This window comes from Lagenorhynchus albirostris, chromosome 2 (genome assembly GCF_949774975.1).
Source record: "Lagenorhynchus albirostris chromosome 2, mLagAlb1.1, whole genome shotgun sequence".
In the NCBI taxonomy this organism is placed as follows: Eukaryota; Metazoa; Chordata; class Mammalia; order Artiodactyla; family Delphinidae; genus Lagenorhynchus; species Lagenorhynchus albirostris.
This window is the reverse complement of record NC_083096.1, coordinates 73860778-73888561: the sequence shown is the minus strand read 5'-3', so window position 1 is coordinate 73888561 and position 27784 is coordinate 73860778. Positions and strand designations below refer to the sequence as shown.

Below are 27784 nucleotides of genomic sequence, written 5' to 3'. Positions count from 1 at the left end.
TATTTAAAAAAAAATAAGTTGCCGATTTCTTTTTTCTTTTTTTTTTTTTGGCGGTACGCGGGCCTCTCACTGTTGTGGCCTCTCCCATTGCGGAGCACAGGCTCTGGACGCACAGGCTCAGCGGCCATGGCTCACGGGCCCAGCTGCTCCGCAGCGTGTGGGATCTTCCTGGACCAGGGCACGAACCCATGTCCCCTGCATCGGCAGGCGGACTCTCAACCACTGAGCCACCAGGGAAGCCCTAAGTTGCTGATTTCTGATAGTTGATAGTTGATTAAAATAATAAAATCATATGTAAGAAAGACTGTTCTGTTGCTTTACTTCATTCTCTCATTTATTTAGCAAATAGTTTTTCAGCACCTTCCTTATGGCAGATACTCAGGATTCTAAGATGACTCATTTCACTAATAATGGTTACTATTTGGGTCTTTTTTGTTGTTGTTTTTTAAATTTATTTATTTATTTTTGGCTGCGTTGGGCCTTCGTTGCTGTGCACAGGCTTTCTCTAGTTGCAGCGAGCAGGCGCTACTCTTCCTTGGAGTGCGTGGGCTTGTTGCAGAGCACGGGCTCTAGGCACATGGGCTCAGTACTTGTGGCTCACGGGCTCTAGAGCATGGGCTCAGTAGTTGTGGCGCACAGGTTTAGTTGCTCTGCAGCATGTGGGATCTTCCTGGAGCAGGGCTCGAACCCGTGGCGGATTCTTAACCACTGTGCCACCAGGGAAGTCCCAGTGGTTACTGTTTGTTGGGCATTCATTATGTGCCAGGCACTGTGCTAAGTGCTTTATTTCTCTTAGTCTTCATGATCAACCCCTGAGGTAGATAATATTTTTGTTTCACAGATGCAGAAATTTAGAATTAGAAAGGCTAAGTAACTTGCCTGAGGTAACACGCTGTGAAGTTGTCTAACCCAGACTAGATACCAGGTCTGTCTGACTTCATAGCCTGTGGCCTTAACCACTGTGCTGTATTGCATTTTATGGTCCATGTTTTCTTCAGGACCTGGAAGTCCAGTAGTGGGATCATGAATAAATGATTGTTATAGCATGGTGAAGCACCTAACCTGGATTAGTAGGGTCCAGAGGAAATCCTACCAGAGTTATGTCCTAAAGGATGAGAACTGAGCTGGAAGGGCTTAGTCACTTCCATCTGATCATTTAATTACAGATTAGATTTCCTTAAAAAGGAGCCCTTCCTCTTATAGGATTCACCTTTTTTCCAGGGATTCATGACAAACCTATGTACATAAAATAACCCTTTTTTTTTTTTTTTTTTTTTTTTTTTGCGGTACGCGGGCCTCTCACTGTTGTGGCCTCTCCCGTTGCGGAGCACAGGCTCCGGACGCGCAGGCTCAGCGGCCATGGCTCACGGGCCCAGCCGCTCCGCGGCACGTGGGATCTTCCTGGACCGGGGCACGAACTCGTGTCCCCTGAATCGGCAGGCGGACCCTCAACCACAGCGCCACCAGGGAAGCCCAAAATAACCCATTTTTATAAAACAATATGAAAAAGCAAAGATCAACAAAGGGATGGATTCTGGCCCCAACTTATTATATTAAAAGGCTACAATTTCTTCTTTCTTTATAGCAAACAAGAAAGACCTGAGTCCAAAGTACAGAGGAATGTCAGTGAGAAGATTTTATGCTTTTTGTAGATTAGTTTAGAGTTACCTTCTTTATTGGCTCATGAATGCCCTTCTATCAAGAACTGCATGATTTTCATTCTGGAACGGTGCAGAGGCAGTTGTACATATGGTTGTTTTCCCTGGAGACAAGAGACTAGCTGGGTGATGCCATATATGACACCAAGAAGTAAGGAATCCATTTTGCTAGCTTTTAATTTGCTGCAAAAAACATTTAACTAAAAAGTCAAAGGTTTCTTGTAGAAATAGCACCACCCTGTGGTCCTTGAATATCTTTAATTTTCCACTTGACTGCTACTTTATTTAGAGACATGATGCTTTCTCTCCAGTAGAATTGAGAATATAGTAGGGTGTATTGTTCAGATCCTATGGAGGTAACAGGCCTTGAATTCTTATTGGCTTAACTCAACACATGATATTGTTTGTGTTGTGTGTATATGTTTTGTTTTGCTCTTGATGTTGCTATATTTCCAAAATGGTTTACAGGGAGGGAATTCCTTTTCGGTCCAGTGGTTAAGAATCTGCACTTCCACTGCAGGAGGCACGGGTTCGATCCCTGGTCGGGGAACTAAGGTCTCACGTGCTGTGCAGTGCTGCCAAAAAAAATGGTTTACAGGCAAATATGGGAGGGGATAGACATAGGGATGCAGTTTTGTCATCTTGGGATGCCATCTCAGCATGTAGGTTTTAAGGTTGCCATGGCAGGAGAAAAAAGAGAATTTATACCCACTCTTTTTTTTTTTTTTTTTTTCTGCGGTACGCGGGCCTCTCACTGTTGCGGCCTCCCCCGTTGCGGAGCACAGGCTCCGGACGCGCAGGCTCAGCGGCCATGGCTCACGGGCCCAGCCGCTCCGCGGCATGTGGGATCCTCCCGGACCGGGGCACGAACCCGTGTCCCCTGCATCGGCAGGCGGACTCCCAACCACTGCGCCACCAGGGAAGCCCTATACCCACTCTTAACTGGCTCTGACTAGAATTGACCCAAGTTATTTCTGTTGATAGCTCATTAGCCAGAACTAATCATGTGACCCCAATCTTTCTGCAAGGGAGGCTGGGAGGTATAGAGTACATGTGATAAACATTGCTGTCTCTGCATTCGCAGACAGTGTTGGAGCAACTGTATTACTTTACCCTATTACTTTACATTAAATATGCAAATTCTGGTTCAGAGGTTTATATGTGCAGCTCACTGAGTTGCAGTGTAGTGCAGTTTACTCTCACTTAGCTAGATGCTTTACAAACTCCCCCATCTCATCATGTCTCTAAGAAAGATTTTTTTATTCCAGGGCACAAGTATGAAGTATTTGTGGTGCACTGGGTACTTGGAGAAGGAGATACAAAAATGAATAAAACCTGATCCCTTCTCTTTCCTTTCTCTTTCAAGTGTGTGTGGCCTAAAATGGGAGACAAACTTGTGTGTAAGATACCATGATGCAATAAAAAGGATAAAGATTTTGGAGTCCCACAAACTTGGATTTGAATTCTGATTTCATCACCTACCAACTCTGTGACTTTAGACAAAGTTATTTAACTTCCCTGAACTTTGATTTCCCTCATAATAAAACAGCGTAATATTCTACCTATCTTCTAGGATTCTTGGCTCAAAAATAATGTGTGTATAACACTCTGTTGCCTAGCATTTTATAGGTACTCAGTTAACAAAAGCCATGAATGTAGTTCAAGGCAGAGTAAAAATGCATGCAATACAAAGAAAGTGCTATCTATAGAGAGGGAAAGATAATTGCTTTTGCCTGGAGGTGTCTGGCAAATCCTCACAGAGGATATGACATTTGAGGTGAGTCTTAAATGATGAGTAAGATTTAAATAGGGAGAGAGGGAAGCTGAAATAGAATGAGCAGAAATATAAAGGCATGAAAGTAAATAACATGTTTTAGCATGGTTGGCTGGCTGGAGTATAGAGTTTATAAAGGAGTAGGACTAGAAAAGTAGGTTGAACTTATAGCAGTGGCCTTAATTATCATGCTAAGGACTTTGAGACTTATTTTGACATTAATAGGGAACCATCCAAACTTTTTGATTAGCTGAATGTTAAACCTATTTGGGAGGACAAATCTTCTGGACTGTGAAAGATGAAGAGTCAAAGATTTAAAGATACCAGTTAAAAAGTTGTCAGGAAGTCAAAGGTCTTGTTAAATGGTTATAAATGTTATGAGAGGTAGTACAAAAATAATATACATTTTCTGCACTCATGAAGCTGCTTGGTGAGACTAAATATAAATACAGGCAGCTTTCATACTATCTATTGACCTAGCGAGCAGCTCCCTTTCTACAGCCATCTCTCACAACCCTGTTTTCCTCATTCTACTGGATTCATACTCTAATCTTTCTCTTGTAACTGGCATCTTTTCACTTATACACAAGGCCTGTTATCCTTAAACTCAGCTTGGGAGTTCTCCAGTTAGCATTTTCTCAGATTTATCTCCTGAAATCTCATCCTCTTCCCCAAACCTTTCCCAGTTCTGAGGTTTCCATGTGCAGTTTACTGAGTTGCCTGTAGAGCAGTTTATTTTCACTTAGCTGGATGCTTTACTCACTCCCTCGTTACATGTTCTTAATGAAAGATTCTTTATTTCAGGACACAGCTAGCAAGAAAATTGTTGCAAGGAGTGTAATTATACCTATCAAATAGGAACGTTGCACTAATGCCCTAATAACTGAGGTGACTAGGATTACTAGACAGCTGGGAATTGTACAATACTGGCCACCATTCATCACTGTAGGCAAGAGCATTAAATGAAGTTTCCTGAGTTAGGTTGTAATGGCTGAGCTATGCTCCTGAACAATCTCTAATGGAATTGTTTCCATATGGGACAGAGCCCAGACATAGCAACACAAGCTGGAACAGATTCAGAGTATGAATAATGTGATTGGACTTAGAGAATTATAAATAATAACAAGGATCTGTTTTACATAAAACTAAAATGCATGATAGTGATATTTTTCCCTGTGGCAGATATGGCTTAAAACCTCTGTGTTGTAGCAAGCGTAAAAAGCCTATTAATTGTAAAACACTAAAATGGTTTCTTTTATAGTTGGACCCTGGACGTTTTTTGCACATAGGGACCCAGGCACCCCAATGCCTTGCTGCTCACCTGGATAACCAGGTTGCAATTGAGAGTCCCAGAGCTATTTCCCGCACCAGTGAGAATGATCCGGTGAGTTGCTAACGTGTATATGGGTTTTTTTCAGGGCTTATAATTTGTATTGCCATCATTTTACACATAAGAAAAACTGAAACTGAAAGAAGCTAAGCAGATTTTTACATATAGTCAGACAGTACCTGAGACAGCATTCTGGAACCCTGATCTTCCCCATCCCTATCTGATACTATGGTAACATAGCTCAGACAGGTCAGTCCTTATCTGTTTTGGTTTAATTCCTACCATTGAACTCACTTTGTGCCAAGGGTTTTGTTGGGTATAGAGTAGGTACCTAGTAAATACTTAACTACTCAATTCCTTAGAAGTTAAATTTAGTAGTTATTATTGATCTTAGTGTATGATGGGTTGGCAAACTTTTCCTGTAGGAATCATATAGTAAATATTTTAGGCATATGAGCCAAAGTGATCTCTGTCACAACTACTTAGCTCTGCCATAAACAAATGGGCCTGGCTGTGTTCCAGTAAAACTTTATTTACAAAAATGGGTAGCCAGCCATAGTTTACCAACCCTGGTATGGAGAACCCTAACAAAATCAACTTACTTGCCTAGGACCACATAGTTTTCCTAATAACCAATCTGGTACTATCTTCCACCTTTCTAAGTGGATTTCCTAGTGTCTGGAGAGGGAACTAACTTGATTTGTTGAGAAGAGCAGTATTTAAAGTGAAGTTTATCGGTAGAAACCAGGATTCCAGCAGTATCCAGTGTTGCATTTTCTATTTCAGGTCCCATTAGGCTAAATGCTGATTTCTCCTTCCTCAGTATTATTGTTGCCTCTTATAAATGAAATCAGTTGTATGGTCTGTGCTTAAATGTGAAGGGAACCAATAGCTTTTCTCTCCCTTTTTGTCCCTACCCCTGCCCTCTGAGTTGCCCCAACTTAACATATGCTGTGCTTGTGGAAGGGAAAAAAATAACTCATTACCCAAAACACCATCTCAGCAGGGTGTGTTTTATTTATGTCTCTAGCGTTCATCTACTTTCACAAGCACAAAATGAAATAGAATAAGTGAATGAAGTCATTGAATTGCCTTTCAGCTTTTCCCTGTAATTGTAGTCCCTTTATCTGCCAGTTCCTCAGAGGTTTCTATGGCAACAGTGGCATGCAGATGATCTTGTCACGTGACTGGATCATCTCTATGCACAGCACAGAAGAATCCAGATGGCAAGATTTGTCTCTGCTCCTTCCACATCTAGGGTTTATGTTGCCGAGCAACTGGCTTCATCATTCAGGCCAACATCAGCTTTATATATACACTGTGGACTTGGGGACAACAGCGAGCATTTTTTGTCTAAGAAATGAAAGAATATCTTTTCCAGCTCTGAGAGAGAAGTGTTTCCTCACTACAGTCTAGAAGGCCCTTGACACTTTTTCAAAGTCTTTGTCACTCTATCCATTATACCTGTTTGCATTTTTATTTCCTAGGCCAAGCATGGGGAGCAGCATGAGGGTCAGCACTACAACATATCCTTCCAAGATCTGAAGACTGTATTCTCCCATGGCCTGCCTCCTCGCTTTGTAATGCAGGTGCTCAAAACAGGGGAGGGAATTGGAGGGAGCTTATAACACAAGCTGTTGATAGCAGAGGGGTGGAATTAAATGAGTAGAAAACTATAAAAGATTTAATTTGAATCTTAAAAACAAATCAGATAAATTGAGCTATTGATTATCTTTTGTGAATAGTGCTGTTGTTATAATTACTTTAAGCAAATGCTTATCTGCAGTTAACCTCTTTAAATCCTTTTTGGAGCCAGGCAAAATATTCTTAAGTAAATAAATAATATTCCACTCTTTTCCTTGTGTTACCCAACAGATTTCTAGAAACTTTAGACTTCAAATAATTGTTAAAAATGAATTTAATATTTGCCTTAGCAAAATATCATGGAAATAGTTTATATGTATAGAAAAGCAAAAACATAATATATTTTTGAGCCAAATAGAAATGATATTTGGATTAGATGCATCATTCATTGTTCTTCTTCAGTCTCATGGGTTTTCAGAAAATGTAGTTTTGTGGTCATAAATTCAACCCAAAGAATGTAATCTTGGATTGCTTTATAGCCATTGAAAGAATTCATAGTTAACTGCAAACAGAGTTTGTTGGCAAAATTTTTTTAACACTTTTAATAAACATTTATTTATTTATTTATTTGTTATTTGACTGTGCCAGGTCTTAGTTGCGTCATGCAGACTCTTAGTTGTGGCATGCATGCAGGATCTAGTTCCCCGACCAGGGATCGAACCCAGGCCCCCTGCATTGGGAGCGTGGAGTCTTACCCACTAGACCACCAGGGAAGTCCCTGGGAAAATTAGTTCTTTTGGATAATTCCTGCTCAATTAGTTTCAGCCTCAGAAATTATTCCTTCTTATTGAAATATCAAACTTGACTGTGCAGGTGATTTTTAGCTTAGAAACCAGAGGATGTCATTTCTTCAATGTGTTTTATTTCAAGAAGTTAGATGAGACACCAGTAAAGGGGCTAATTCTAGGCCATAGACAGCTTGTCATCAAAAATTTTGTTAAGTTTGGAAATAGGACACGGTCAGAAGAAATCATCTTTAAACTGTCCCAAGACATTCGTAGTACAATCTCTAACATAGTTCTGAGGGCCTAACTTTAACTATTGCAGGTTGCTTTCAGAATGGTTAACCACCAGTGCTTTGGAAGGAATTACTCATACATTCTTTCCATAACTTCCATTTATGTAAAGGCCAACTCCCTCACCATTGTTTGTGTATTTTAGTACTGTCATATTGCCTAATACGGCATTTCTGTTTTAATATCTGTATCATGTTTTTGAAGGTTTCACTTTCCATTAAGTTTGAACTTACCTGTCAAAGTCCTTCTCCAATTCAATTGTTTGGTTAGGATTTCTTTAAAAAATACCAACACTATCTTAATCCCTATCTGATATACTTGTGAATAGTATTTGTTAGGTACTTATTCTTATCAGTAGACATTATTAAATACTTTATTTGCAAATCATTTTCACACATATCACTGCTTCCCAAATTTTTCCACCAAATTATTCCTGATGGCATAACGGGAATGAATTTTGTGTGCCAGTTCTCTGGTGTATCTGTATACTGGTGGTGTCAGGTATGGCCTCATAGCTGTGGGGCAGTTGGTCACACCTGCTCCTGATCTGGTATGTATATAAGTTCTAGAGAAAAGTCTAGGTGGCTACAGTTATAAGAATTAGCTAAAGGGACTTCCCTGGTGGTCCAGTGGTTAAGAACCTGCCTTCCAATGCAGGGAACGTGGGGAACTAAGATCCCACATGCCATGGGGCAACTAAGCCCACGCGTCACAACTACTGAGCCTCTGCCCCCCCAACTAGAGAGCCCACGTGCCGCAACTACAGAGCCCAAGCACTCTGGAGCCCACGAGCCACAACTAGAGAGAAGCCCGCGTGCCGCAATGAAAGATCCTGCATGCCGCAACTAAGACTCGATGCAACCAAAAATAAATTAATTAAATTTAATTTAAAAGAAAAATTAGCTAAAAATAAATTTAAAAGAATTAACATTTATTTGATGTTTACCATGTGTCAGATGCTTTGTTAAGCATTTTACACGCTTTTAATATTTATATCAACCTTAAGTAGGTTACATAGTTATGTCTGGATTATTTGTAAATTTCAATTAACTGATGTAATATCTGTGCTTCATTTACAGAAATAATCAAAAGCTGAATGTTACACACTTGGTGCGGGATAATGTGTTTCAATTTTTAGCTAAATTACATGGCTAAATTTTCAAATTCAATACCAACCTCTCCTAACTGAATAAATGAAAAATAGGCAATTTGATGCTATGGTTGCTATGTTGGACTCAGTGTATATTACCAAGAACTGGCTAGAAGTTCCACACCCCACCCTCTCCTTCCTCTTTCCCTGTTTTGTTAGGTGAAGACATTCAATGAAGCTTGCCTGATGGTAAGGAGACCAGCCCTAGAGCTTCTGCATTACCTGAAAAACACCAATTTTGCTCATCCAGCTGTACGATACGTTTTCTGTATCCTTTCCTGCTTGCCTGGGCTATCTGAGCCAATGCTTTCCTTCCTCAAATGTGGGAAAAGAAGAAATGCTTTATTTGTTGACAGTTGAAGTGTCCCTTTCGGTGGTGTTTTCTTTTTCTTTTTTTTTTTTTAATTAAGAAAATACCTTTATTTTTAGCCAGAAGGGGTTAAGTCAGAATTGACACTCCTGTAGTAAGAGTGCATGAAAATTCTAATATTTTGAAAATTGACTAAATTTATTTTCCTCAGGAACTTGTTTCTTTTACTCCTTGCTCTAATTGGAGATTTTTGCAGTCCTAAATTTAAAAGACATAAGTAATCTATTTTAGTGGTACTGTCAAAACAGCTTTTTTTAAAAGAATTAGGTATGAACATATTAAATAGCATATTAACATACTCCAACTTTTGGTGGCTCATCTCTAAAATGACCCAATTCTTCATCTCATGTTGTGTTTCTCCTGTTTTAGTTTATCACTTAAGATGCTTCATTTGCAGTTGAGTAAGAAAGTCCAACTCACAATGGCTTAGGTAATAAATGATTTTTGCCTAAGGAACAGGAACATCAGGTTTAGGCTCAGGTTTGGTTATTTCAGCAGTTCATTGAGGTCATCAAGAACTCAGATTCCAGGACCTCCCTGGTGGTCCTGTGGGTAAGACTCCGCTCTCCCAGTGAGGGGGACCCGGGCTCGATCCCCGGTTGGGGAACCAGACCCCACAGGCATGCCAAAACTAAAGACCCTGCGCGCTGCAACCAGGCCCGGGTGCAGCCAAAACAAACAAATGAATATTCTTTTAAAAAAGAGAGAACTCAGATTCCTTTAATCTTTCTGCTGTCATCCTCACCATATTAGGTTTTGTCTCCAGGTTGATTTCTTCATGTTGACAAAATGGTTACAGCAGCTCCAAACATCTCATCTTCACAGAGCCATGTCCAAAGGCCAGAAAAGTAAACATTCCTTTCTTGCATTCTTTTTTTTTTAAAACAAAGAAAAATTTCCCAGAAGCTTCCATCAGACATCCCTCATTTCATATTGCCCAGAATTACGTCACACATCCATTCCTAAATCAATTCCTGGTGAGAAAAAAGAAACTACTATTCCTTTCTCTTTTTTTTATAAATTTATTATTTTTAAAAATATTTATTTATTTGGCTGTGCCAGGTCCTAGCTGCAGCACACGTGATCTTTGTTGTGGCATGCAAGATCTTCAGTTCTGGCATGCGGGATCTTTTAGTTGCGGCATGCAGGATCTAGTTCCCCAACCAGGGATGGAACCCGGGCCCCCACATTGGGAGCGTGGAGTCCCAACTACTGGAAGGTGGTGTTTTCTTTAACAGCAAGTGCTTTAGATGGCGAGAAGGGAACAGGAAAAACCCTCAGTCTTTGCCATAGTATTCATTTCTGTGCAAAACAGGATTGGCTGATACTGCATATTCCAGATGGTAAGAACTTCCCTCACTATGTTGGGGTTAGTTATTCTGTTACTGTGGTAACATTGTGGCTTCAATTTTCTGACAGGGCTCTGACAACTAAGGGAGAAGTCTTTGCTCCAGGTACAGGCTGGTCTGAGTTAGTTTTGGAACCTTTTGATAATTAGAATGAAGTATTTTTTGGCGCAGCAATCCTCACTTTGATAGCTAATGCCCAAGAGCATAAACTCCCCCCTTAGTGTTCACCACAAGCTTTATTGCCATCAGCCAACAACTTTGAGTACCCTTAGACCCTTTGACATGGTACTGTTTGTCAGCATTCTAGGTTGTCAGCATGGATCTTAAAAACTTAAACTCTCATACTTCTCATATATCCCTCCTTGTTTTGTTCAGTGTTGTTTGCATCCACATTTTCTGCCTTTAAAAACTGCCAGGAAGCTGAGGTGACCTTTAATCCATTTATTTGTGTATTGTGTGTAATGATAATATTTAAGATGGACCAGACCAAAAAGTAAACCTCTGAAGCAAGAAGGCTTTAAGAAATATATATGGGAAACTAAAGTCATCTCCCATAACTTAAAGAAGCATAGAGTATTTTGAGTTGAATACAGTCAGTTCCTGCCTAGTTTGTTTTCTTTTGCCTTTTGATTAGCTCATCTTTGGGTGAAAAACTGCCGGGATCTTCTGCAGTCCACCTACAACAAACAGCGCTTTGATCAACCTTTAGAGGCTTCAACCTGGCTGAAGAATTTCAAAACTGCAAATGAGCATTTCTTGAGTCAGGTGACTAGACTCCCAGAAGTTTGGTGCTGGACAATCTTTTAAGATTTTTATCTTCTTTGTGCCCTGAGTACCAGTAGACTATGGAGAACTAATATTGTAGTTGGGATAACTATACCATTTTGTATTTCTTTCATACATTTTATTCACAGTGAGTTCACACGCTGCAACTCATTTATCCATGTAAAATAAAGAGGCAGCAGTAAGCTGGTCGCATCTGGTGGGTAGCAAAGTGAAGTCCAGATTGCTTCATTGACTTTTCCAAGGTGACAGCCTAAAATCCTCTAACACACATTTCAACTACATAATTTTCTCCAGATTAGATCTCTTAGGTACCAGAAACATATTCGTAAAATTATTCTCTAGTGATGCTTGGATACAGTCTCTAGGCCAGGGATTTTCAACTCTGGATGTAAGTCAGAATCACCTAGGAGCTTGTTAAAAATGCACGTGCCAAGGCTTCATCCTGGGCCTTTTTAGTCAGAATCCCTTACTTTTTTGTGTGTGTTTTTTTAAGCTCCAGGCAGAAATGGGCTAGAAAGCATTCACTTCCCTGCTGAGCTCTCTTACAAGGCTTGAAAAATAGATGAAAATAGAATGCTAATAACCTTAGCCTCCTACCCTACCTTCTTAGCTAGGGATGGGTTCATCCTTAGGCTAAGTGGCCTTTTTTGGTCTTTGTTTTATTTTTAGATAAAAGTTCAAGAGAAGTATGTCTGGAATAAGCGAGAAAGCACTGAGAAAGGCAGTCCCCTGGGAGAAGTAGTTGAACAGGTATAAAAAAAGACACTGAACATGTACTATGTCTAACCAGAGACAGCCTCTTGTAGGACTGCAAGCCACTGTCTCTCTTTCCCTACAGGGCATAACGCGGGTGAGGAATGCCACAGATGCAGTTGGGATTGTGCTCAAAGAGCTAAAGAGGCAAAGTTCTTTGGGTATTTTTCGCCTCCTGGTGGCAGTGGATGGAGTCAATGCTCTCTGGGGAAGGACCACACTGAAAAGAGAAGATAAAAGCCCGGTAGGAAAACTGAGTTTCTCTATTTTGGTTTCTCTGATTTCAGAACCTATCATATACGTAGGCTGGGACATAGCCTTCTAGACCATGCAGTATATTTTCTTGCCTTGGAATATTTGAAATAAGATGTATAGTGAAAATAGTATCAGAAGGAGATGATGCCACATTCCATCATCCACTGAATACCAAGAGCATGACAACAAAAGCTGTGGTTTCTTTGTCAATTTTCTTCTTTCTATTCTCTTTTCAAAATGATGTTCTCTGGTCTAAGCAGAGACGATCAGAAGCATCAAGGAAGGGGGTGGGTTGGGGTAGTGGGTATTTTCTCCCTTGGTAACTCCTTTTAATCTCCAGAAGCATGGCAGTTTGAGGAGCAGTGGCCATGTAGCTTATTCCAGAGGTACCTTCAGGTACTATAGTTATGTAGTAGTTGAGGATTTTTTTTTCCTCTTTTATTTTTTTGGCCTCACAGCACAGCTTGTGGGATCTTAGTTCCCTGACCAGGAATTGAACCCAGGCCCTCGACAGTGAGAGTGCAGAGTCCTCCAGAGATTTCCCAGCTGAGGATTTTCTAGTTGTTGTCAGTGCAGATATCTCAGGGGAGCATCCGGGCAGAGCAAGTAATGTTCTCTTCTCTCCCTCTTTTCTCCCTTTCTCCTCCCTCTCACCTCTGTCTCACACATTGACCGATGTGCAGATTGCCCCAGAAGAACTAGCATTTATTTACAACCTGAGGAAAATGGTGAAAAATGATTGGGTGAGTGCACATGATACCTAACAGATTTCAGAAAGAAATGTATTTTCGTTTTAAAGATGTTCAACTGCCTCATTGCTAATACCTACCGGTCTCTTAATTTTATGGACAGAAAGTTCTTATATCTTATTTAATTCTCATAACTGTACCAAGTTTTAAATCTATATATTTGTTTTCTTATCTTTCCACTTGACTGGAGTACACTTATTCAAAACCATTTTTTTTGAAATATTGGCATAATTTCACTTTGCTGCAATTGTTCAAGGTGTTTTTATTTCTTATCAACTTTGGAAAGGATTTTGATAAATTTAAGATCATGTAGCAATTTATTGTCAGAGTCAAATTGAGAATTAATAATCAAATTAGTTGCCAGTTAACTGTGCTAGATCACACTGCCATACCACCATATGGCAAAAAAAAAAAAAAAACTGCAGATGATTAAAATGCATTTTTCTGTCTTTTTCAAATTCAGCTTTTTCTCCTTTCTTTCAGCAAGGAGGCGCCATTGTGTTGACTGTGAGCCAGACTGGGTCTCTCTTTAAGCCCCGGAAAGCCTATCTGCCCCAGGAGTTGCTGGGAAAGGTCAAATCACTGGAAAATTTGTTTACCCTTAGATAGTCATTCTGTCTAAATATACATACATATATATATATTTTTTTTGGACATAATTTCAGACTTGGAGAAAAATGGTATTCCTCTGTGACTTCAGCTAGATTTCTAAAATGTTAACACTTTACCATGTTTGCTTTACTCTTTCTCTCCATCTCTTTTTTTCCCCTGAATAATGTGACAGTAACCTGAGATATGATGCCCTCTTTTATCTCTAAATAATGCATATTTTCTAAAATCAAAGATATTCTAGGGCTTCCCTAGTGGCGCAGTGGTTGAGAGTCCGCCTGCTGTTGCAGGGGACATGAGTTCATGCCCTGGTCCGGGAGGATCCCACATGGTGCGGAGCGGCTGGGCCTGTTAGCCATGGCCGCTGAGGCTGCACATCCGGAGCCTGTGCTCCGCAACGGGAGAGGCCACAGCAGTGAGAAGCCCGCGTACCGCAAAAAAAAAAAAAAAAAAAAGATATTCTAATGTATAACCACAGCACAATTTTCAAAATCAGAAAGTTAACATTGACTGTTACCTAATCTATAGAATATATTCTGATTTTGCCAGTTATCCCAGTGTCCTTTACAGGAAAAGAAAGTCCTGGATAATGCACCGCACTCAACTGTCAGGTGTCTTTAGTCCCCTTTAATCTGAGACAGATCCTCAGTCTTTGTCTTTTATAACCTTAATATTTATATCTCTGTTTTTGAAGAGTACATGCTAGTTATCTTGTGGGTTATTTTATGGGGTTGTCTGTTTTTTCCTGACTATACGTGATGTTAGAAGTTATAGTGTGTCTTCTCAGTGCATAATATCAGAAAGCACATGGAACTTATTTCTCCTGTTACTGGCAATATATACTTTGAACACTTAGTTAAGGTGCTCTCCACCTGATTTCTCCTCAGTAAAGTTACTCTTTTCCTTTTGTAATGAATAAGTATCTTGTGGAGATATACTTTGAGACTAGGTAAATATCCTTTTACTTCTCAAACTTCCCCTTACTAGTTTTAGTTTCCATTGGTGATTCTTCCCTAAATCAATTATCATGATAATTGCAAGATGGATATTTTCTAGCTCCACCATTACTTCTAAATGTATCAGTTGGCCCTCTCTTATATTTAAGAATTTTCCTTTCTCCCTTGTGTATTTGTTTCAATATAGACATGTGGATTCTTATTTAATGGGTTTAGAACCCATTAAATAATTACTATCATTATTTAGTTTGCTGCTTAAGATATCCCAGATTTGGCCAGTAGGAGCCCTTCAAGCTGGCTTCTCTGTCCCTTTAACATGTCCCCATCATTTTTCTCCCTACCTTTCCTCCTCTGTCCCCATCATTTCTAAGCACTTCTTTACTTTTGACACAAGAATATGTTCCAGGGCTTCCCTGGTGGCACAGTGGATAAGAATCCGCCTGCCAATGCAGGGGACACGGGTTCGAGCCCTGCTCCGGGAAGATCCCACACGCCACAGAGCAACTAAGCCCATGCGCCACAACTACTGAGCCTGTGCTCTAGAGCCTGTGCTCCGCAACAAGAGAAGCCACCGCAGTGAGAAGCCCACACACCGCAACGAAGAACAGCCCCCGCTCACCACAACTAGAGAAAGCCCGCGCGCAGCAACGAAGACCCAACGCTGCCAAAAATAAATAAATAAATTTATTTAAAAAAAAAAAAAAAAGGAATATGTTCCAGACTCATCTTGTACTTTCCATGCCCTAGCCCTAAAATCAGCCATTTCTTCAAGGAGCTTTGGTTCGTTTTAGAGGAGAATAGTATTTAGAAACCAAGACCTGAGTGCTAGGTATACTTATTGCTACTGGGATGTGGGTGTCACTTCTTCTAGGCCCTCCAGCAGAGTTAGTAAGTAGATATATGCACTATTCATATATACAAACATACATGTATGTGTGCTATATGCATATATGTGTTTATATATACACATCCACACACATCTGTATCTGTCTCTCTATATTAAAAAACCATAAATCTGATACCTCTAGTTCCAGGCTAGCATCCCAGCATTCATTGTATCCTTCACCCTTTCCATATTTGTAACCCTCTTCTCCAACGATAATCTCTCATTCACAGTGTATTTACATATTAGCTCAATCTTAGATTATAGTAAAAGTAGTTTCAGAATTGCTAACCCTTGCCTCTATACAAATAAGCTGTGAACTAGAGGGCAAATTTTTTTTTTTTTTTAACTTCTGTCTTATTTAGGCTCAATATCTTTTAGAGCAGTTTTTATCTTTAGCCTAAGGGTCTTTTGTTCAAATATTCTGTTCAGAAGTTAGTTTGGGTTAGTTTCTCTCCTCCCTTCAGTGTTATGTTTGAACTTTGAAATACAATTTGATTCATTTGTTTTAGTTTACATAGGATCTTTTCCCCCATCCTTGTCATTTTAATTTTTTTGAGTATATGAACTATCAAAACTGTTGTTGACTATTGAAGTTAGAACTGTAAAAAAAATTTAAACACGTATATGATTATGTGTGTATACTCTCAGATAAGTGGCATTCCCCCCACCGCCCCCCACCGCCCCTTGCCTCAAGCGTTATCTCTTTTTTAAGTATATTTGTGACCATGTAGAGCAAGGGTAGCCAGCCCCAGAGAACGTGGAGTAGAGGAGAATAGAACAAAATCTCAAAGACCTTATCCTCAAAGTGTTTAAATAAACACTGATTTGTCACTTAACAAATACTGTATCTTTATCCTTTTTCTTCTCCAGGAAGGATTTGACGCCCTGGATCCCTTTATTCCCATCCTGGTTTCCAACTATAACCCAAAGGAATTTGAAAGTTGTATTCACTATTATTTGGAGAACAATTGGCTTCAGCATGAGAAAGGTCAGTTGCTTAGCTTTTTCCTCTCACAGAAGAATCCCACTGAGTCAGAGCCTTGATCTCTTCTTCCCTCAGCAGCAGCCTGTAATTTGTACTTCATCATTTTTCCCTTTATCTTGACTTCTTTCTGGCTAATTAGATAGTACAGAAGGTGTGGGGTTGGTTAAAGTTCGATTTACAAGAGACATTATATCTCTCCCTAAAATTCTCACGTTAGTCTAGAATAAGATGCTCATGCTAACAGAGGAGGTGAGACCGAACCCAGGTGATTGGGTTGCTGCCACACTCTGTCACATTTATTCATCGTTCAGCACACTTGCATTGAGAGGCTCATATGCTAGGGCACCCCCAGAACAACTGATGCTGTGTGAGAGGCTACTCCAGCACCAAACCAAATCCTTGCTATACCTGTCCTAGTACTTGTAGATGAAAGTGTTCCAGCTGCTCATTTAACCCTTGCCCTCAGTTCTGGGTGGGTGTGGGTCTGTTGGGGGGCGGGGTGCAGAGGAAAAATAAAGGTGGTTCTGTTACTAGGTAATAGAGAATTAGCTGCAGTTGGAATAGGTTATTAAAGGAATAGGGGGAAGAGTATAAAGCAGCTGCAGCATGATGAGTTAGGAGGCACAATGGAGAGATTTCTAAAAGGGCCTTGAGAGATTTGACAGTCCTTAAAGTCCAGAGGATAGTCTTGAAACAGAGGGAGAGATAGATGCTGGTTGGAGGAATAGAGACAGAAAAGGAAATTATGCATAGAAAAAATAATACTGGCGGATGGAATAAAGGGCCTAGAAGTGAGGTTTTGGGAGTGCTAATTATATCAGAACATAGTCTGGATAACGTAGCCTTTGACTACAGAATTTGCTAAGTAACACAATGCTACAGGAGAAAACTGCCAGTTTTCTGTTTGGCTCCATTTTAGCTCATACAGAAGAAGGGAAAAAGGAGTTGCTGTTCCTAAGTAATAGGAATCCTGGGCAGCTGGAGCGGCTCTGTGCCTACCTCTAAGCCATGGTCACAAGGTACGTGGAAGACAATGGACCTTTCTTCTAATGGACCCAATCAGATGGGGGAGTCCTGCAGTACACAAGAAGAGCAGCCAGGCACGTGCACTTATGGGATTGGACAGGACTGCAGTCAGCTCCCAGCCTTCGTTGCAGTGGGTTCCTTGTGATGTGACTGTGGTGGCAATAAGATGTCCTGAAACTAACATCAGTTTATTAGTTGTGGTTTTCACATTTTAAATAATCATGTAGCTTTTCCTAAAAAATTAAATTATCTTTCTTAAAGTGTTGTGTTATATTTATAAGATGGAAAGAGCCTTCAGATTGGCCAAATTGAATTTCTTTGGCATTCTGCTTGTTGAGACTAAATTCTACAGAAATTTTCCAGACTTTATTCAATTTAGGAGATTGAGACTCAATCTCCTGAACTTCTCACTCCCAGTCCATTCACTTCCTATTTACTCTTTTATCAATGGTCCCTGAGAACTTTCCTCAAACTCCAGCTGAGTCTGGCAACTTTGTATAGTACAGCCCCTTTCTACAGGTTCCTGAAAGAAGTTCTAAACCCCTACAGCATACATTGTATGTAGTGAATTAACATCTTTAATCCATGTAGAATAGTACTGTCTGTGTACCATCTTTCTGAGATTTGAGAAAACACTGACTCATCAATTTCAGAAGAGTCTGATTCTCTCACCATACCCAGGTTGTTGGTTCCAAAGAGTGAGAAGTTTGATTCCCAGATCTGCTGCTTATTAGCTAACTGTCTGAGCCTATTTCCTTCTCTAATTTTACCTTATCTCTGTTTTCACCTTATGTAAAGGTAATAATAATGCCAAACTTTCAGGGATTTTGTGAGAATTAAATCACATAATAAATGTCAGGTGCCTCACACATAGTAGGCCCCCATAAATGATAGGTAGCTACTATTTATAACTTGGATTCTATTAATGCTTTATTTGAACAATTACTACGAGAAGAGAGTCTGAATGTATATCAGCATTTTTCACTAGAGAGCCAGCTGCCCCTACCCTATCCTCCTCAAGGATTCCCTGTCAAAAATAAAACCTCCATCCCTGACCCAGTCCCCAGACACTTTAGCTAGACTGATGTTCTAGCATCAAACTCAAAGATAACAGCCTTATAGAGACTGCTTAACCAGTTGGAAAGTTTGAATCCATTTAACAGATCCCTTTTAATATAGTTCTGCTTCTCTGACTGAACCCTGACCGATACGCCTCCCAATACAGATAGTCAAGCCTTGAGATCTGTCTTTTCAGGAGCTCAGATGGAGCTCCTCTCCATCCTTACTACCACTGCCTTTCATAACCCCATCGCTTCTTGTTTGAGTTACTATAATCATTTGCTAATTTGTTTCTCTGCCAACTACCCGTGGCTCCTCCCTCCAGTCTTTCACTGGGTTGCCTGAGTGAGCTCTCTAAACACAGCACATCATGCAATTCCCTTAATGTCATTCAGTGGCTTCACTATGCCTTTATTTTTGCCATGTATGGGTTACAAAGTTCAAACCATACAAAAACATTTCATAGAAAATCAGGCTCGTTTTCTCTCAGCTCCCTTTTCTAGAGGCAATCAAATTATAGAGACAAAATTCTAAAAAAATACACGTTTTTTTAAACACAATAGTGTACTTACTCTTCTATACCTTGGTGTTTCCAGGTATCTTGGAAATTGTACCTGCCAGGAGTTTTTCTTATAAATCGAGTGCCTGCTCTAAGGAATTTAAAAAGAAAAGGAAATAGCACACAGAACCTCCAAGAGGGACACTGTCACAAGCTCAGCAGCCACAGACAACATCCTAACCACAACAGGGGAGGGTCTGCTGTGATAAAGTCACCAGTGCTACTATGAACATTGACATTGCAGCCTATACTAATGATAATGGCAGCTAGCCCCCAGAAATTGCAGTGCTGCTGCCTCCCAAAAAAAGCAAGATGCCACTGCTCTTACCCTTACCAGATACTTACTGGACAGGACCTGAATCTGATTGACAAGCCTGATCCTTAACTGTAAATGAGGCTGGGAAATTGGCTTCCATCTTTGGAAGGCCAAGCTCATAATCAATATGCCTTCTTCTCTTTCATGAATGTGGAATAGTAAGCTGTATGACTATACTATCATTTATGTACAAAATCCTTACTGAAGAATTGCCTCATTACTTTTGCAATTTGCTAAATATGGATTCTTAATTTTTTCCCAAATAATCATAATCAACCCTATCCAGTCCCCTTTTTTTCTTAAGATCCTTCTACTGCAGACCTGATCCTCATGCCCCAATTTTTTCTGTCTCCATGCTAAGCCTGCTGCACAGCTGGTCTCTTGGGGCTTTTCTTCATCACTCAGGTGGACTGAATTCAGAATGAAAAGTAAGAAGCAAAACTCTCTTTCTTTTCAGATGACATATTCCTGTATATAGAAAACCTTAGGAAATCTCAAAATAATCTACTAGAACTCAAAACAAGTTCAACAAGGTCACAACAATACTACAAGATTAATATACAAAAACCAATTGTATTTCTCTATACTAGCAATGAAAAATCCAAAAATGAAATTAAGAAAGTAATTTTGGGGACTTCCCTGGTGGTGCAGTGGTTGAGAATCCACCTGCCAATGCAGGGGATACGGGTTCGATCCCTGGTCCGGGAAGATCCCACATGCCACGGAGCAACTAAGCCCGTGCGCCACAACTACTGAGCCTGCGCTCTAGAGCCTACAAGCCACAACTACTGAGCCCACGCACCTAGAGCCCGTGCTTCATAACAAGAGAAGCCACTGCAATGAGAAGCAGAAGCCCGTGCACCACAGTGAAGAGTAGCCCCCGCTCGCCACAACTAGAGAAAGCCCATGCACAGCAATGAAGACCCAACGCAGCCAAAAATAAATTTATTTTTTTAAAAAATTAAAAACTTAAAAAAAGAAAAGACATATAAGTGGCTGACAGGATAATGAAAAGATGTTCAACATCACTACTGATTAGGAGCAAATCGAAACCACAGTAAGATACCACCTCACACCCACTAGAATGGCTATAAATCAAAAAGACAATAATAACAAGTGTTGGGGAGGATGTGGAGAAAAAGCAACCCTCCATGGGAATTCCCTGGCGGTCCAGTGGTTAGGACTCGGTGCTCTCACTGCCAAGGGCCTGGGTTCAATCCCTTTTCAGGGAACTAAGATCCCATAAGCTGCGGGGTGCAGGGAAAAAGAAAAGGAACCCTCAAACATTTCCAGTGGAAATATAAAATGGAAATAATTTTAGAAAACAGTTTGGCAGTTCCTAAAAATGTTAAGCACGAAGTTATCACATGACCCAGCAATTCCACCCCTAAGTATCTACCCTAAAGAAATGAAAATATGTCCACACAAAGACTTGTGTTCAGGCAGCATGAGACTATTCATAGTAACATTATTCATAATAGCTAAAAAGTAAAAATAATCCAAATACCCATCTACTTGTAAACGGATAACCAGAAATGAGCAAAATACTAATACATACTACAACATGGGAACTCAAAAACCTTACGCTAAGACTCCAAACACACAAAAATACATTTGTATGATTATATGAAACATCCAGAAATGGCAAATCTATAACGGCAAAAGTAGATCAGTGGTTGGCTGGTGTTAGAGGTAGGAACAGGGTTTACCTGTAATTCCCCAGGAAGAATCTTTTGGGGATGATGTAAATGCTTTAAAACTGAATTGTGATGACTGCACAACTCTTTATTTACAAGATCATACACTTAAGATGGATGTAAGTGACACCTCAATATCATTTACTGTATATAAATAATACCTCAATAAGGGTGTTAAAAAGAAAAAAAACTGCAGTCAGATTTCTTCCTTCCCTCTATTCTTCAACGGGTTCATACCTTCATCAAGGTCTGAGACTCTCCCAGCCTCTTCTGGTTTCCCGAGACATTCCCACACAGGCATTTCCCCAATAAAGCACATGCATGTATAATCCCACTTGGTGTTTGCTTCTGGCGTATAGTATATTGTCTTCAAGAGACAAATTAAAGTTGCGAGTCAAAAAAAGATACACTGTGCAAACACTAACCAAAAGAAAGCTGGTTCATCTATATTACTATCGAAGTAGATATTAAGGTAAAACAGCATTATTTGAGAAAAAGAGGGATAGCTTATAATGGTGGAAGTTTCAATCCATCAGGAAAATAAAACTGTAAAGTAGTATGCAGTAATAACATAGCCTAAGAAATTAAAAACTGACAAAATTACAAGGAGATAGCCAATCATAGCAGGAGAGTTAATATACTTCAGTGGGAGAAGATATTTTCAACACAAGTAACTGACAAAGGGCTTGCATTCAGAATAAAGTACTTACTCCTACAAATGGTTGAGATGACCCAAAAGAAAAATGGGCAAGAGACTTGAACATGCACTTCACAAAAGTGGCTATTCTAATGGTGATAAACATAAAAAGGTGCTCTCAATCTCACTAATCAGGAAAACTAAAACCAATGATATGGACTAAAAATTTTTAATGGTGGCAAGGTTATGGAACATCACCTGCAAACACTCCTACACTGGTGGTGAAACTAAATTTAGAAAAGTTTGGTGTTATTTACCATATTCACACATTCCCATCCTTATGATCCAACAATTACACTCCTAGGTATATACACAACAGAAATGTGTGCATGTCCACATGCACAAGAATGTTAACTGTAGCACCTAATAGCCCCAAACTGGAAACAATTCCAAAGTCCATTATCAGCAGAGTAGATCATTTGAGGTATATTTCTACAATGGCATTCTGAAGCAATGAAAATGAACTATTAAGTATATGCAAGAACAGGGAAGAAGTTAACAATATTGAGCAAAAGGCAGACGCAAAAGAATATGTACTCGGATTGACTTACATTATATACATAGATAGAGCGAGCCAGTCCACAGGGTTAGAAGTCAGGAAGGCTGTGAGTTTTGGACAGGAAGGAGAGGACACATGTGAGGCTTTAAGGTAGCGTCTAGTTTTCTGGCAAGGTTTTATTTTTTGCCTGAGTCGCTATTAGCCAGCAGAAGTATCCTATGAAAAAAAAAAGTATCCTATGAAAAAAAAAAAAGTAGCCAGCAGAAGTATCCTTGCACAACAGCTGCAAGAGCCGTCAGGAGTAGGTAGGAGAATCTTTAGTGAGCCGCACCAGGAACCCCACGGGGGATGCAGAGAACCCAGCACCAAGAACGCTCCAGCACGGCGCTTAAGCCCTAGTGCCCACAACTTCCGGCCTGCGCCACTGCGCCCCGCCCCTCGACAACAACGACTGATAAGCAAGACTGTTCCACGCCAGGAAGAGGCGGGGTATGAAGAGCGGGGTCATTAAAGCCCAACGAATCGTTTATCCTATGGGAAAGGATGTGTTTATGGGCCAATAGGACGCCGGGACTGAGGCCCCACCCACAAGCCTGCTGAGCCAATCGGCAAGGAGCAGCGAGTGGGCAGGCTGTGGCTGTGCTACCCAGCGGAGCCGCGCAGCATGGCGGGGGGTCCCCGGGAGGTGCTCACTTTGCAGTTGGGACATTTTGCGGGTTTCGTGGGAGCGCACTGGTGGAACCAGCAGGTAAGGTCTCTGGGCGGCTGCCTCAGCTGAACCTTTCCGGATCTCCAGTCCTTGCCTCCGGCCTGTTCCTCTCGCCACCCGAGTCCAGTCCTTCCTCTGTGCCTCCCCAGGATGCTGCGCTGTGCAGGCCGACCGATGCCAAAGAACCGCCGGGAGAGCTGTGCCCCGACGTCCTGTACCGGACCGGCCGGACGTTACACGGCCAAGAAACTTACACGCCGAGACTCATACTCATGGATCTGAAGGGTTAGGTGGTGGCTGGGGTCAGCCAATTCCCAGTGTTCTCCTTCGCGTGTGGAGTCTCTAGCATCCGTTCGCGTCAAGATCCTTGACCCCGACTATACTAGGCTGAAGGACCAGAGATGAGGAGCCCCAAGGAGGGCTAACCACAGTATGCCAACACCTGAGGGGCCGCAAGAAAGCAAAATTTTATTCCGTTCAAGAGCTATCTCTGGAATGGGCTACTTGTCCCTAGACACAGTGAGATGAACTGTGGCGCTCCCGTAGAACCACTGGGTGTGGTCTTTGCCCAGGTCCCAAAGCTAAGGACTAAGCTGGGAAATGAAGGATGGAATCTACATTCTCCTAGGCAAGGGTTTTTTTCAACCCATGTCTAATCAAGAAAGCTTGGAAGGGCCAAGTGCTGGAGTGATGATGACAGCAGGTTGTCAGGTGATCAGAGGAAGGTTAGCTGAACGACTGGAGGGACAGGGCTTTACCTAACATTGTCTGTTATTTTTGTACAGGTAGTCTGAGCTCCCTAAAACAAGAAGGTGGACTCTACAAGGACAAGCAGCTAGATGCTGCAATAGCATGGTACTTGTGATGTTTGGAAAGGAGTTGGGAAGGAGCATAGCAAGCTGGAGAACTCAGGGAAACTGACACTATGATCAATCTCCAATTTCTTTCAGGCAAGGGAAGCTCACCACACACAAAGAGGAAATCTATCCCAAGAACCCTTATCTCCAGGACCTCCTGAGTGCAGAGGTGAGGGCCTCTGCCCTGAACTTTTAAGCCCAGTGCTACAACCAGAGTGCCTCCACTGGGGCAGAGAAAAAGAGAATTTTAGCCATCTTAAATGCCCTAGAATGGTATTTTGAGGAAAAGCACTTTTTTCTCCTACTAAAGGACTGTGAGTATGTGAACGGAAAGGAAGTTGTAGGGTGTGGCCAGCAAAATCAGAGAGAATAAATCAACTTTTGCGTCTAGACGGCCTGGACCTAAATGTAGATTTTCTCATCCCGCCCAGGGAGTGCTGAATAGTGATGGTATCTGGAGGGTCAAATCCATTCCCAATGGCAAAGGTGAGACTTCTCCAGATACTGCAAAATGGGGAGTGGGGCAGAGCAGGAACATGGAGAAAGGTACGTTTCCTCTGCTTTTTCTTCAGGTCCCCCACCATTCACCACCACTACAACTCCAAAACCAGTTATCCCCACAGAGGGCAGCATCAGAGTCTGGTCAGACTTTCTCAGAGTCCATCTCCATCCCCGGAGCATCTGTATGATTCAGAAGTACAACCATGATGGGTATGGAGGGCCCCAGAGGCTGTGAGGCAAGAAACTGGGTCCCCACTAATGTTGGATGAGGCTCTTGAGGCCATCTTCCCTGCCCTCCTCCAATACAAGAGCTCTTGGGCGGAGGGATGGAAGTGGGGGAGTCCTGTAAATCCTGGAGTGTGTTTATGCATGGCAGGGAAGCAGGTCGCCTGGAGGCTTTTGGCCAAGGGGAGAGTATCCTGAAGGAACCCAAGTACCTGGAAGAGCTGGAGGACAGGCTGCACTTCTACGTGGAGGAATGCAACTACCTGCAGGTAGCTGCGTGGCATCGCGGGCACTTGGGTAGAAACTCCCCTCATCCTGCTGACTTTCGCCATTCACCTCTCTCCAGGGCTTCCAGATCCTGTGTGACCTGCACAATGGCTTCTCTGGGGTAGGCGCCAAGGCCGCAGAGTTGCTACAAGACGAGTATTCAGGGCGGGGAATAATAACCTGGGGCCTGCTCCCTGGTCCGTACTGCCTCGGGGTGAGTAGTTCTTGTGGGGAGAAACGGTCACAGGGTAAGGAGGGAGAAATGAGGATAGCCCAGTGAGAAAGTTGGTTCAAACAAACTACTCTCATTTCTTTCACCAGGAGCCCCAGAAAAACATCTACCGTCTGCTAAACACAGCTTTCGGTCTGGTGCACCTGTCTGCTCACAGCTCTCTGGTCTGCCCCTTATCCTTGGGTGGGAGCCTGGGGCTGCAACCTGAGCCACCTGTCAACTTCCCTCACCTGCAATATGATGTAAGGCTCCATGCTCTTGTTCTGACTGCAGCTAGTGACAGGGCAACACACACATGCGCACGCGCACACGCTCGCCAAGTCAGCCTTTATCTGCTACTGGCTCTATTCTTGAAGCCTCAGCTTGAACTCAGCTCTGATGTGGCCTCTTAGATGACATTGTCCTATGCTTATCCAGCCCTGGGCCAAACACACCCCTGCTTTGTCCCAACGCATGCGGGCCTCTCTGCCATTACTATTCTGCCTCCACACTCTCTTTTCCACACCCAGAAGGCCAAGTGCTCTTCTCTGTATCCTCTTTACAGGCCGCTCTGCCCTTCCACTGTGGCGCCATCCTGGCTACAGCCCTGGACACAGTCACTGTTCCTTATCGCCTATGCTCCTCACCAGTTTCCATGGTTCATCTGGCTGATATGCTGAACTTCTCTGGGAAAAAGGTATTAAGCTTTGTGAGGAGATGGGTCAGAGCTGAGAAAAAGCTCTATAACTTGATTTCTTCCTTATCTTTAGGTGGTCACAGCAGGAGCAACCATCCCCTTCCCCTTAGTTCCAAGCCAGTCCCTCCCTGATACGCTGATGCAGCTTGGAGAGGCCACCCCATGGACCCCACTGTCTGCATGTGGGGACCCTTCTGGAACGTGCTGCTTTGCCCAGTCCGTGGTGCTGAGGGGTCTAGACAGAGCATGCCACACCAGGTGAGGGCTGGTGGTCCTTAGGAGCCCTTGTCAGACTTTTGTTTCACATCCTTTTCTCATACCTCTGGGTGTTCTAATGGCACTGCCCTGCTCGCCTTCCCTCTGGGCCACTTAAAAGAAAACAGGGGCTTCCCTGGTGGCGCAGTGGTTGAGAGTCCGCCTGCCCATGCAGGGGACACAGGTTCATGCCCCGGTCTGGAAGGATCCCACATGCCACGGAGCGGCTGGGCCCTTGAGCCATGGCCGCTGAGCCTGCGCGTCCGGAGCCTGTGCTCCGCAGTGGAAGAGGCCACAACAGTGAGAGGCCCACGTACCGCAAAAAAAAAAAAAAAGAAAACAAAGGCTGTGAGCATCCCGATCAGCTGATGGCCTGAGAACCTAAGTCCTAGTTTCTCATTCATGCTGCCACAGATTAAAGGTTGTTTTGGCTTTGTTCTGGCAGTCAGCTCACCCCAGGGACACCCCTGCCCTCCCCACTCCATGCGTGCACCACCGGGGAAGAAGTCTTGGCCCAGTACTTGCAGCAGCAGCAGCCTCGAGTCAGGAGGTCAGTATAATGCTTGCCCCCGCTCTCCTCCCAGACCTGCCACCTCCCCTGACTTCTTCTCACTCAGCTGCTGTCCTCTTGCCCCACAGCTCTTCTCATCTGCTGCTGACTCCCTGTAAGGTGGTTCCTCCTTACCCCTACCTCTTCTCCTCAAGCCTCAGCCAGCAGGGTTTGGTTCTGGATGGTCCCCCAACAGGGGCAGGTATGTAGGAGGTGAAGAAAACCAAGAGGTTTTCAAGCATGGGAGAGTTTTACTATACCCCTTTCTGGATAAGGTACTTGGGAAATTCCCAGTTTAACACTCCTTTATTCACTCTATGGCTCCTGAGAGAAGTGTTCTTCCTCTGGAGTGCTGGTATACAAAGGGGAGAGGACACAAAATTTATTGAGTTTACTATATAATCAAGTCTACCAGAGGCCCAGACTTCCCTGTGTGTGCAACAGACCGAGGGTAGAACAGTGGTCCATTCAGAGGGTTCCCGTTTCCCTCCCTCCGCAGCAGTGGAGAGCATCCCAGTGCTCGGGGCCCTCTGCTCCTCTTCATCCTTGAACCGGGCCCTGGGAGATTTGGCCAAAGATCTCGCCAGACTCGACCTGCGGCGCTGGGCCAGCTTCATGGACGCTGGAGTGGAACAGGATGACCTAGAGGAGACGCTGCAGGAGCTACGCAGCCTGGCCCAGTGCTACCAGAGTGGCAACAGCCTCATGGACTAAAGCTCCAAGAAAAGGAAAGAGCTAGTTTACAATAAAAACTGCTGGATGCAGGAGCTCAGTGTCTTTGGACTGGCTACACCAACATACGCATTTATCACATTTAGAAACACTGTGATCAGATCACACAACAATAAATATGTACCACCAGACAAAAAAGAAAAGAAAAAAACACACAGAAAAGGAACTGGGCTGCACTCTCCCTCAATGTTCTTTACAACGTAGATTTCTAAGGTCTTCATAAAAGACACACAGGATGGCAGGGCCATCCAACCCCCAGCCTGCCATTGTCCTTGTCCCTGGCCCCCTGCTCCGCCAGCTCCTCACACTGAGCTCAAGGGTTTTACAAGCAAAGTACAGCCACCCTTCCCCCGATCAGGGTGCCTGTTGGATTCAATCCTGTGCAGATGACATCCTCACGCTCCCAGGGTCTCACTCATCCAGCTCTTCCTCAGACAGAAGGTCCCCGTGGTCAGACAGCTGGTCTGTATTGCTGGTACTGGTCGCATCGTCCTCATCCTCGGAGCTGGCCTCGCAGGCTGTGTGGAAAAGCTGCATGAGTTCTCGAAAACGATGGGAAACCTAGGAGGAGAGGAGGAGGCTTGCGTTCACCTTTCTGAAGTTAGTAACATTTTAACATTTACTAAGCACTATATACCAACTTGAACAGTCTTGTTT

General features: G+C 42.6%; 3 protein-coding genes across 16 annotated transcripts in view; 2 read left to right on the top strand and 1 right to left on the bottom strand.

Moving 5' to 3' along the window:
• The window catches only part of DAP3 (death associated protein 3), a 29542-nt gene extending 11986 nt beyond the window's left edge, over positions 1–17556 (top strand). For both annotated transcript variants that reach the window (XM_060136765.1, XM_060136755.1), the window contains exons 3-13: positions 4694–4816; positions 6250–6351; positions 8732–8840; positions 10193–10285; positions 10926–11056; positions 11747–11827; positions 11916–12074; positions 12769–12828; positions 13318–13407; positions 16156–16273; positions 17190–17556. In XM_060136765.1, the coding sequence (XP_059992748.1) occupies positions 4694–4816; positions 6250–6351; positions 8732–8840; positions 10193–10285; positions 10926–11056; positions 11747–11827; positions 11916–12074; positions 12769–12828; positions 13318–13407; positions 16156–16273; positions 17190–17275 (1152 nt within the window). In that variant the 3' untranslated portion in view covers positions 17276–17556. The remainder of the gene's footprint in view (positions 1–4693; positions 4817–6249; positions 6352–8731; positions 8841–10192; positions 10286–10925; positions 11057–11746; positions 11828–11915; positions 12075–12768; positions 12829–13317; positions 13408–16155; positions 16274–17189) is intronic.
• A 5190-nt stretch (positions 17557–22746) lies between these two features.
• On the top strand, positions 22747–27162 carry MSTO1 (misato mitochondrial distribution and morphology regulator 1). Of its 4 annotated transcripts, none has more exons than XM_060136583.1 (14): positions 22747–22871; positions 22982–23117; positions 23618–23687; positions 23783–23858; positions 24121–24175; positions 24262–24400; positions 24567–24684; positions 24762–24896; positions 25004–25156; positions 25459–25590; positions 25664–25848; positions 26291–26395; positions 26485–26597; positions 26895–27162. In XM_060136583.1, exons 1-14 carry the CDS (start codon positions 22788–22790, stop codon positions 27107–27109), a joined length of 1716 nt encoding a protein of 571 aa, XP_059992566.1. In that variant the 5' UTR covers positions 22747–22787; the 3' UTR covers positions 27110–27162. The 4 variants fall into 4 exon arrangements, with proteins under 4 accessions (XP_059992566.1, XP_059992572.1, XP_059992593.1 ...); XM_060136589.1 differs by having other exon boundaries at positions 22751–22871; positions 26898–27162; XM_060136610.1 differs by lacking the exon at positions 25004–25156 and having other exon boundaries at positions 22751–22871; positions 24762–24803.
• The window catches only part of GON4L (gon-4 like), an 88500-nt gene continuing 87492 nt past the window's right edge, over positions 26777–27784 (bottom strand). For all 10 annotated transcript variants that reach the window (XM_060136524.1, XM_060136541.1, XM_060136562.1 and 7 more), the window contains one exon: positions 26777–27688. In XM_060136524.1, coding sequence (XP_059992507.1) covers positions 27523–27688 — 166 coding nt within the window. In that variant the 3' untranslated portion in view covers positions 26777–27522. The remainder of the gene's footprint in view (positions 27689–27784) is intronic.